The sequence below is a fragment of the Tiliqua scincoides genome, chromosome 4, assembly GCF_035046505.1.
Source record: "Tiliqua scincoides isolate rTilSci1 chromosome 4, rTilSci1.hap2, whole genome shotgun sequence".
NCBI classification, from domain to species: domain Eukaryota; kingdom Metazoa; phylum Chordata; class Lepidosauria; order Squamata; family Scincidae; genus Tiliqua; species Tiliqua scincoides.
The window spans coordinates 21,091,704-21,103,564 of record NC_089824.1 but is presented as its reverse complement, the minus strand read 5'-3'; the positions used below and the strand labels follow the sequence as shown (position 1 = coordinate 21,103,564).

The 11,861-nt window shown below is 46.7% G+C and overlaps 1 protein-coding gene and 1 pseudogene across 1 annotated transcript in view; both read left to right on the top strand.

Moving 5' to 3' along the window:
- The first annotated feature begins 1,037 nt into the window (after positions 1-1,037).
- Positions 1,038-11,861, top strand: part of TRHR (thyrotropin releasing hormone receptor) — a 77,867-nt gene continuing 67,043 nt past the window's right edge. The window contains exon 1 of the mRNA XM_066624388.1: positions 1,038-1,820. Within this exon, the coding sequence (XP_066480485.1) occupies positions 1,038-1,820 (783 nt within the window). The remainder of the gene's footprint in view (positions 1,821-11,861) is intronic.
- On the top strand, positions 2,114-2,232 carry LOC136649817 (5S ribosomal RNA; annotated as a pseudogene).

Here is an 11,861-nt window from a genome sequence, read left to right as displayed (position 1 = left end):
TGAATGAATAAAAGCCACTGACAGTAAAACCCAATGGGAAGGTATACAGCAGTATGAAGGTGTTGCTACTCTAATGGTGATCACATACATTTATTCTTCATGCCCTTTGATGCTTTTACAGTATAACTCTTTATGGTTTCTTCCTACCAAGGATGCTTGAAATGGGAGAGTTGAGCTGGTCCAATCCCAGTCTGGGTCTACCCTCATTTGCCTGGGTACTGATGATATTTATTTATTTTTAACAGTGGAAGGCGCTATGATAGAGGCATAATTCTTCTTTCTGGGCATATACTTCTTTGGTCGCTTGCTGGGCACACACCACTGTGGTCTCTGCTCCAACAGGTTTTGCAGGCTTTTGAAACATTGTGATGCTTCTGTCATATCAAGTTCAATCTTGAAGGCTGAACCTCCTCTAATTTCAGCCTTCAATTCCTGCCTGTTTGGGATAAGAGATAACTTTGATCCTTGTGAGGCAGTCTCTCTCTCTCTCTCTCTCGTTCTTGCTCTCTCTCTCTCTCTCTCTCTCTCTCTCTCACGCACTCACCCACACACATTTGCCATGCTCTGTTGGTTTTACCAAAATTGCTTTGAAAAGATCTAACAATTAACAGATTGAAAAAGTCCCTACCTGTGTGTGCCGAATGTGTGTGCTGTGGTGGTGTTGGGAGAAGGTCAACACGCCCTGCAATTTTCAACCAGTGTGCTGTGCACACTGGTGTGCTGCGAATGGTCCACAGGAGTGCTGTGGGAGTGTGGGGAAGGGGCATATATTAGTAAGGCATTTGGGGGGATGCAGCCTCTGGCAGTGCAGTGTACCAATTCGATTATCCAAAAACGTATGGTGTACCCCGACAATTTTAGCACTTTGTCAGTGTGCTAAGAGAGGAAAAAGGTTGGAAATTGCTGGTGTAGTATATGGATATCATACAAAGGAACTTCATCTTGTATACTCTGTTCACTGTGATCAACCTTTTCCCTAGGCAGATAAGGAGGAAATGTTCTGACCAGAGGCGGACTGAAGGAGCAACTGGGTCAAGATGGAGAACACCACCAGTGATGGACAGAACCAAACAGGGCTGCTGCCAAGTCGAGAAGTGGCCAGCATTGAATACCAAGTAGTCACCATCTTTTTGGTCCTCCTCATCTGCGGCTTAGGCATCGTGGGCAACATCATGGTGGTGCTGGTGGTGCTCAGGACAAAGCACATGAGGACACCTACAAATTGTTATCTGGTGAGCCTTGCGGTAGCTGACCTCATGGTGCTTGTGGCTGCAGGGCTTCCCAACATCACTGAGAGCATCTATGAGTCCTGGGTCTATGGTTTCTTTGGATGTCTCTGCATTACGTACCTGCAGTATCTTGGCATTAATGCTTCTTCTTGCTCTATAACGGCCTTCACCATTGAGCGGTACATTGCCATTTGTCACCCAATCAAAGCCCAGTTTTTATGCACTTTCTCCAGAGCCAAAAAGATCATTGTTTTTGTCTGGGCGTTCACCTGTATCTACTGCCTGCTCTGGTTTTTCTTGCTGGATCTCAACACAATAGTCTACAAAGATACCACGGTGGTCACATGTGGGTACAAGGTGCCCAGGAGCTACTACTCTCCCATTTATATGATGGACTTTGGAATATTTTATGTCATGCCAATGATATTAGCCACAGTCCTGTATGGGTTGATTGCCAGGATTTTGTTCCTGAATCCCATTCCTTCAGACCCCAAGGAAAACTCAAAGACGTGGAAGAATGATTCCGCTCCCTCGAACATGCTCAAAGCCAACAACAAGGGTATCAATAGTGCTGTGGCTTCTAGAAGGCAGGTAGGAGAACAGCCTCTCAAATAGCTTTTTGCAAAGAAGGGTTGTATCTGCACTGGGAACCTTTAACTGGTTTGAATGGAATGGAGCCTCCATGTTCAGAGGCACCATACCTTTGAGTACCAAACGTAAGAGAATGTTGACACTTTCGTGCGCTGGCTGCAAGCTCTCACCTGGCTGGCTACTGGTGGAATGCTGTAGTAGATGGAATGTGGTCTGATCCCACAAATGAAATTCTTAACTTTCTTATGAAGTGGTGTCCATTCATATGATCCTATCTGGTCCATTGGCCCTTTTATCTCAGGATTGTTACCTTGCACATGCCCGATCTCGTCTGATCTCGGAAGCTAAGCAGGGTCAGGCCTGGTTAGTACTTGGATGGGAGACTGCCTGGGAATACCAGGTGCTGTAGGCTTATACTATAGTCTTTCGAGACTGAAGGTTGCCAACCATGTCTACATTTACAGCAATTTTACTTGAGTGGGATTTAAGGACCCTAGGGCTACAACCATCTAACACTTCCCTGGGAGTAAGCCCCCTTGAATACAATGGGACTTACTTCTGAGTACAGGATTGTGACTGTGTGCAGGACTGGAGCCAAGGTCGGCCCAACCATGCAGCTTGCGTCAGCAGCAGGTGGGGGGGGCAAGGGGGCACTCAAGTTTGGGTGCAGCAAACTTTGGCCACGTGGTGGATTTGGCCACATGGACAGCAGGAAGCCACTTTACTACCCTTTCCCTGCATTCTGCACTGTGCGGTTGGACTGCACAAGAAAGGGACAAGGGGTAGTAAAGCAGTCAGGCACTGCCTGCACAATTTTGTCAACGCAGGAAGCAACATGCTGTTTTGCTTCTCCTTCACCTTACTCCTTCTTCACACAGCCCATTTCAACTTAAGGGACAGTGCAAGGATGAAGGAGAAGCTGCTACTGATTGGGCTTCTTCCTTGCTGTCCTTGAAGAAAAAGAGAAACTGCAGTGCGCAATATCCTGCCTTCCCCCCCCCCATTAGCATAGGTGCCCAAGGCAGCTTCCATAAAATCAAGAATACATCATAAAAACCATAACATCAAACCATTGACAATGCAACGAAACGGAAAACAAAGCCAGAAGCATTCACAGAAAATATCATTAAAGCATCAGCAATGCATACAAATATCAACCATAAGAGCAGAAAAATGCTTCTAGGGAATGATTTTGATGAAAAGTCTCATGTGGGAAGGAGACAAGTGGCTGCTTTTTTTAGCCACCCCTCATCCCCGCCATCTGCTGTTGTCAGAAGCCACATTAGGTCGCCTTTGTGATTGGGCAGGCACCGGCTGCATTCCTGCACACACTTAGGGTCCCTGAATTCCACCCAAGAAAAACTGCATTAAGCATAAACAATACAGAGATAGATGGACCAATCAATGGTCTGAGTCTGTAGACCATGGGGTGCACCAGGAAGTGGCATTCGGCAGAAGCATTGTTTCGTCTGTCCCTGACTGCAGCTTCCATATCTTTCTATCTAAAGCAGGGGTCGGCAGCCTATGGCCCGCAAGCCAGGTTCAGCCCACCACCAGAGGTCATCAAGGAGTTTGGTTTGGGAGCATGGCTCAGGGAACTCCGCAAGCCTGGGCAGACAGCTCTGCTGTTCCCTGTCTGGTGCATGGTAAATTTAGTGGGAAGCAAAGCCTCCCAAGCTGAGCTCCACATGCCCCTTCTAGGAGTTTGGCAATCCAGAAGTTTGGTAGGGACATGAAAATATTATCGCCAAACATCTGGCCCTTTGTGGGAAAGGTTGCTGACCCCTGATCTAGAGGATGTAGAACAAATTCTGGGGGTAAACCAAACTTATACCCTGAATGTCAAATACCTAAAAGATCAGTGCATTGCATGGAAAGAGGCCACCCATACATTGTGCAAGACATGCTTCTAATAGCTTCAGATTTGTATGGCTATGTGAATCTGAAGTCTCTCTCCCTGCACCAAAGGGCATTCTTACAGTCATGACAGGTGCTAAAGAGACCTGGCAAAACAGAGGTGGAGGACCCAACTCTGTGTGCTAAAAACCACAGCTCAAGAGGCAGGCAAGGTGCTTTCCTGGGCCACTTCAAAACTTGTCCCTGTGTTATGCTGGCATCAGGTTGTTTGGGGACCTGGAGCAAATTTCTGCACTGGGTCCCCCATGGTACCCTGCCAGTCACCCCAATAGTCTTTTGGAACATAGTTGTCCCTATCTCTTATAATGCTGAAATATACACACAACCTCAACCATCTCCCTTGTATGTGTGAGACTACTTTAGGTGGTAATTGGGGTTTAACCAGTACCACCTGAGATTTTTTAAATCCATACATCTACAACTGTAAAATGTGTATGTGATGAAGAGGAGTTTGAAAAAGTACACACAGAGTGTGAGATTGGCTGGGCCCTGTTGTGTGTACTCGTGATGGTGCATCCAAGTTCTTGATACGTAAGGAGTGAAATAACCCTTGGGAAGTGAAGTGATAACACACATTTTGCTTCCTTAAACGTTACACCAATTCCTGGGTATACTTGGGGTGCTGATTCCAAAAATGGCATCCGTTTTGCCCTATCATGTATAGTTTTGGAGACAGGGCATAGCCTCTTTAGTGAATGGTTCAAGCAGCTTCCTCATGAGGAAGCTGCTTGAACCATTCACTAATGAGGCTATACTATATCTCCAAAACTAGACATGATAGGGCAAAACGGATGCCATTTTTTGGAATCGGCACCCCAAATTCATAACAAACCACCATAAAGTTTGGGAAAAACTTTTCTGACCCTCAATTTTGTAGGCCTGTGTAATTGATTTGAACCCTTCTGCCTAGAAAAATTGTATTTGAAGGAAGTTTTAAAATGGTCTTACCTCATTACTCTGCCCCAGAGAGAAGAAGGATATGATGGTGATAGCGATTCCTTCTTTTTTATCCCAAGGATTTAGTAGGCAGAGGGAAGTGCTTCAGAATATGGAGGTTTTTCTCCTAACTGCTATCACAGTGAATGTTATGAAGAATTTCTTGGATCTGTAGGGCAGGGTCCAATCAGAAGAGTGTGTTTCCAAGAACATAAGAAGAGCCCCACTGGATCAGGCCATAGGCCCATCTAGTCCAGCTTCCTGTATCTCACAGTGGCCCACCAAATGCCCCAGGGAGCACACCAGATAACAAGAGACCTGCATCCTGGTTCCCTCCCTTGCATCTGGCATTCTGACATAGCCCATTTCTAAAATCAGGAAGTTGCGCATACATAAGGAAGGTGCCCCAGCCCCGTAATCATCTTAGTCTTATAATTTATCTTCTCTTATAATTTATAAGCTTCTCTTAAAATCATCTTCTCTTATAATTGATCAGCTCCATAGTGTCCCCCCACAAAAGCAATATAGTGTAACAGTCCATTCAACACAGCCTTGCTAACTGGTTCACCATTTAATTTTGAAATGATGCTAAAAGACGTAAGAAGCTGTAAGAGGCCAGAGACAGCTTTGCCACCTACTAGCAACTAAGAAACATTCAGAAAGCAACATTCTGGTTTCATCTCAGCTAGATACTATGCAACTCGTAACGATGGTTACTATTCCTCACCCTGTGTAAAATGAACATGAAGATATGTTTTCAAGGCCCTAATAAACAAGCTGTCATTGTTTTCTTATGGGTGTTGCTATGAGCATTGTCGTAATCAACTGAGAGCTCAGTCCTATCCAAATTTCTGGCACTGATGCAGCTGTGCCAGCAGGGCATCCTGCAGTGGGGGTGGGAGGTGGGGGGGTCATGGAGGCCTCCTCAAGGTAAGGCTTGCATTACTTTGGGGCTGCATGGCAGATGCAGCAGCTTATCGCAGTGATCGCTTATGGTGATTTTCACAGGAACTGCAGTGTGGACTGAAAGGGTTATCCGCACAGTGAGTTGCAAACCCAAGGCTGATCAGGCCTCCCCCACCAACTAATGGCTGTTATTTTATTGTAAAAACAAAGACAGAGGAGCAAATGAGGCTTCTAAGCCAGGGGTTCCCCAAACTTTTAAGCAATGAGACCCACTTTTTAAAATGACATTCTATCGGGATCCACTTAGGTTTACGAGACTTTGAAAAAAGTCGCTCTAGAAAGAAATATTTTATTTATTCACTTATCCCATGCTGGCATCCTTTAGTCTTGGAAGACTATGGTATCGTGCTCTGAATGGTGGCTCTGGAACAGTGTCCTCTCCAGTATGCGAAGCCTGGGTAAAGTAGGTATGGAGGATAGGCTGTTACCCATGCAGCAAATCCCCCCTCTCCACGTCACTGAAATGGTCCAATGGAAAAGCAGAAGCCAATACGGTTGGTTCCAGCGGCGTCGCAGGAGTTGCCAGAACGTGACTGTGTTCAGCCATGAACTGCCTCAGGGACTCCGGCTCCGGATTTTGCCTCGAGGTTGACTCCTGAAGCCTTTTCCATAACTGGATGTAGCCACAAGGCAGTGGAGGTTTGGGATCAGAGTTTTCCTTCTCTCAGATGAGCTGCCTTCCCAGGCTGATGAGCCCCATCTACCCGGTCTACCATCTATTCACTTATAAGTAGTAATATTTTTATTTACTTCTTTATCCATCTATATTTACACATGCTTGCAAACCACAGGAGTTCAGCTTCTTGAAGGGCAATTAGCTGCTATCTTGCAAACTGTGGGAGCTGAGCTCCTTGCAGGACAATTAGCTGCTATTTGATTTTTTTAATAGCCTCAGGGCTTTACGCAATTAGTTATTTGATCTTTCCACTACCCTTTCATTGGAGCTCTGCTCTGCACTGCATGACATACCAAAAATTGGTTCATGACCCATCAGTGGGTCAAGATCTGCAATTTGGGAACCATTGTTCTAGCCTCATGTGTGTTTGATCAGTTCCTGGAGAATGTGATAATCAGTTGCTGGGGATTACAGAAGAGCACTATCTGCTTCCAGGAGGCATTCGGTGCCCCACAGTGGGAACGTGATGCTGGACAAAATAGCCCTTTGAAGAAGAAGCAAGGTTCTTTTTATATTCTTTTGTTCCTGTAATGGAGTGTGCAAACGGAAAGAGCAGAGAGCCAGTGTTGTGTGGCTGATACAGCAAAGACACACAGCCCATGAACATACAATCCACCCGCCATGGGTTGGGGTGTGAGAGGTGTCGACAGCCTCTTTATTCTTGCAATTCAAGGCAGCCAACACAAATAGGTTTCTCAAGTCTGTTCTCAGCTGTTCATTCACTGCTGGTGGGTTGCGTTTTGTGCCTATACTGACATTTTGAGGGCCACATGTTGTGCCATTTGGGGACAGAATATTTGTATTTGGACCAAAGAGACTCAAGTTCAGATCTTTAACTTGAGCGTAGTTGGTCTGTGGAACTCTTTACCACAGCATGTGGTGATGGCATCTGGCCTAGATGCCTTTAAAAGGGGTTTGGACAAGTCTCTGGAGGAAAAATCCATTATGGGTTACAAGCCATAATGGGTATTTGCAACCTTCTTATTTTAGAAATGGGCTACGTCAGAATGCCAAATGCAAGGGAGGGCACCATGTAAGAACATAAGAACAGCCCCACTGGATCAGGCCATAGGCCCATCTAGTCCAGCTTCCTGTATCTCACAGCGGCCCACCAAATGCCCCAGGGAGCACACCAGATAACAAGAGACCTCATCCTGGTGCCCTCCCTTGCACTGGCATTCTGAGATAGCCCATTTCTAAAATCAGGAGGTTGCACATACACATCATGGCTTGTAACCCGTAATGGATTTTTCCTCCAGAAACTTGTTCAATCCCCTTTTAAAGGCATCCAGGCCAGATGCTGTCACCACATCCTGTGGCAAGGAGTTCCACAGACTGACCACACGCTGAGTAAAGAAATATTTTCTTTTGTCTGTCCTAACCTTCCCAACACTCAATTTTAGTGGATGTCGCCTGGTTCTGGTGTTATGTGAGAGTGTAAAGAGCATCTCTCTATTCACTTTATCTTTCCTATGCATAATTTTGTATGTCTCAATCATGTCCCCCCTTAGGCGTCTCTTTTCTAGGCTGAAGAGGCCCAAATGCCATAGTCTTTCCTCATAAGGAAGGTGCCCCAGCCCAGCAATCATCTTAGTTGCCCTCTTTTGCACCTTTTCCATTTCCACTATATCCTTTTTGAGATGCAGCGACCAGAACTGGACACAATACTCCAGGTGTGGCCTTACCATCGATTTGTACAATGGCATTATAATATTAGCTGTTTTGTTCTCAATACCTTTTCTAATGATCCCAAGCATAGAATTGGCCTTCTTTACTGCCGCCGCACATTGGGTTGACACTTTCATCGACTTGTCCACCACCACCCCAAGATCTCTCTCCTGATCTATCACAGACAGCTCAGAACCCATTAGCCTATATGTGAAGTTTTGATTTTTTGCCCCAATGTACGTGACTTTACACTTACTTACACTGAAACACATCTGCCATTTTGCTGCCCATTCTGCCAGTTTGGAGAGATCCTTCTGGAGCTCCTCACAATCACTTCTGGTCTTCACCACTTGGAAAAGTTTGGTGTTGTCTGCAAACCTAGCCACCTCACTGCTCAACCCTGTCTCCAGGTCATTTATGAAGAGGTTGAAGAGCATCCTTGGGGTTGCTCATTTATGAAGAGGTCGACAGATCCTTGGGGCACACCACTTTTCACCTCTCTCCATTGTGAAAATTGCCCATTGACACCCACTCTCTGTTTCCTGATCTTCAACCAGGTCTCAATCCATGAGAGGACCTGCCCTCTAATTTCCTGACTGTGGAGTTTTTTTAGTAGCCCCTGGTGAGGGACCGTGTCAAACGCCTTCTGAAAGTCCAGATATACAATGTCCATGGGTTCTCCCGCATCCACATACCTGTTGACCTTTTCAAAGAATTCTAAAAGGTTTGTGAGGCAAGACTTACCCTTACAGAAGCCATGCTGATTCTCCCTCAGCAAGGCTTGTTCATCTATATGTTGTGTCATGTCTTGTGTGCTCCCTGAGGCATTTGGTGGGCCACTATGAGATACAGGAAGCTGGACTAGATGGGCCTGTGGCCTGATCCAGCGGGGCTCTTCTTATATTCTTATGTTCGTATCTCTGCAAATTCCGGAAATTAAATGCTTGGCTTTTAAATTTAATTTTCTCCACGACTAACCTACCGTGAAGGGTCATTGGAAGGATGACATTTAAAAAAAGCAAAAAACACCCACCATGTATGTACCTATGGCTCTCTGGAGGAAGCACGTGATTCAAATGTGTCTTTAAAATGTTTTTACCCAAATGCAGCACTCTTGAAGTAATTTGAGATTGATTTCTCTTCTGAATGCAGGACACTCATAATGCAAAACCAAGTTCACCCATCAGACTTTGTTTTCACTTGTTTAAGCACTTCATTTTCCTCCCACATGGATAATTTTATCAAATATTCATCCCACATGCCTACTCTTTTGTTATCCTGCTTGGCGCCTGTGCTGACAAATTGAATTGTGTTAACAAGGAGCATCATTTTATTACACAGCCTTGGAAATCAACATCTTCTCCAAATATATAATTTGGTGTTGCCAGAATGGGAGTCCTAACTGAAAGTTGGTAATCTCCAACTTAAAAGGGGATTGGACAAGTTTCTGGAGGAAAAATCCATTATGGGTTACAAGCCATGATGTGTATGCGCAACCTCCTGATTTTAGAAATGGGTTATGTCAGAATGCCAGATGCAAGGGAGGCCACCAGGATGAGGTCTCTTGTTATCTGGTGTGCTCCCTGGGGCATTTGGTTGGCCGCTGTGAGATACAGGAAGCTGGACTAGATGGGCCTGTGGCCTGATCCAGTGGGGCTCTTCTTATGTTCTTATGTTCCACTTTCATTTCTCTGGACTCATTGAATGTTCTGTGTCTTTTCAGCAGGGAAAATTAAATTGGCTCTTCTTCCTTGTTGGAATCTGTATAAGTGTGTGTAGGTGGTGGCTGGCCATCCTTTGACGAGGGTTAGAGTCTCCCAACACAAGTTTCTTGGTTTCCGGCTTCATGAAAACAGAACTGCACAGATCCAAGCCCTCTTTAGATATTTCCTAAGTTTGAAGAGCTTCCACTGTTGCTAACAGTGCTTTTCAGAGACACACATATGAGGCTACAGACCCACAACTCACTTCTGTAAAAAGATTTTTGGCAGTTGGCTCATGGCGCACTGTGATGAGATACTGGCATTGAAGGGGCTAACAAAGAGAGCGAGAAGGGTCAGAAATGAACCCGTGTCCATTTATTTAAAATATTGGGACTTGTTATTTACAATATAAGGGAAAGCAATAAAATCAAGTGCAGATAAGGGAACTCCCTACATTTTGCAATTGACTAGGCAGAGGCAGAGATCTCTCTGTTCTGCAACTGACGAGAGAGAGAGAGAGAGAGGGAGAGAGAGAGAGAGAGAGAGTTATGTTAGGGATGATGATGTCTGAAGGAAAAGAAAGCAAATGAATGTTCCTGCCCCAAACTCCAGGAATGAAGAAGATAACCCAATCCTATGTCCTGGTGCCCCCATGGGGTCGGGGCAGCCGCCAGAGCCTCCTCAAATGTTCCCTTACCTATCGGTCCCAATGGGTCTCTTTGGAGCTGTAACAGCTCTTCAGCTGGCACAGAACCAAGGAGGCCAGTAACAGCTTCTGTGGCTCAGGAGGGGGCATAGGATTAGTTGGCAGTCTCTGCCAACCCTCCCTGCCTCCCTCCCAGGCCTGATCCTCAGGCCTGCTTTCTTTCCACCCAGTTCCACTCTCCCCTCCCATCTTCCCCACCCCAAAAAGCCTCTCTGATACCTGGTGGGAACTATTACCATCTAATTCTCCAGTGGTGCGTCTTCCCAGCACTGAGGCCCAGTGCCAACTGGCACTGCCTCTCAGCCAGCGCTGGGCATCTCATGCCAGCAGGAGAGTGCCTTATGGCATTTTTATGACACCCAGCGGCGGTGGTAGAGGTGGAGTGCTGGCACTAAGGATGTTAAGACTATGAACCCAATCCTGTGGTCTGCGCCGCGCCTCTACGCCGCGGATCACAGTCGCAAATGTGTCATAAGGCACATTTGTGGGGCTTACCGCCGGACTCCCGCCGGAGGTGTCTCAGCTCAGGCCAGCGCTGAGCCACTGCCTGGCGGGTGCCGGCGTTCTGCAGCTCGGCGGTGCCTGCGACCGCCGGGCTGCGGAACGGGGAATGGGGGCATTCCCGGGGGCGTGGGGGAGGCATTCCGGGGAGGGGGAGGCGTGGTCGGCGACATTTCCAGGGGCAGGGGAGAAGCAGGTTTGCAGAGCCAAGCTCTGCAGGATCCAGGGCGCTTGGGTAGAGCTGCTCACCCTACACAAGTGCTTTCACTTTAGTGGCGACCAAACAGTCGCCGCTAAAGTGAGTAGTCCCATTATGGGACTGCTTCCCTTACTCAGGGGAAGGGGACGAACATCCCCTTCTCCCGAGGAGCCTCCCGCGGCAGCGCGGGAGGCTCTGGATTTGGCGGGAGCCCTTTGTGGAGCTGCTGGGTCCTGCAGCTCTGGGCAGTTTAGGGTTGGGCTGTGAACCTTTAAACTGGATGCCTTACCTTGTGCTCCCTTATCAGTGCATCACCCAAAACACTGCACAAATGACCCCTCTGAGAGACCCCAAGTCTTGTTTAGATCACATAACCCAGTGGGGCAAAACCAAATATAGTTACTAGGTGAAGAGTAAGGCAGGGCAGTGAGAATTTCTGCTTCCCTTGACAGGCAGTGGCAAATGTCAAGGTTAAGGAAACCGGCTGAGTTCCAGTAGTTTGCTGGAGATACTTGGAGATGTCATAGCAGGGACTTCACTCACATAAGCATAGGGGAAAGCATGCAAGCCAAAGCCAAGCAAGAATTCAAAATGATATTCCCAAACTAGGACAATTACAGTCTTTTCGAAAGTATGTGGGAGGAGGGGTGTTGCCCCAGCTGGCTCAGGAAGCCTTGCCATACCTTCAAAGTATGGAATTTAAGACTCAGTGTCCTACCTGAGAACCTTCTCAGTTCCTGAGTTCCTGATTGGTTCTATACGTTTACAA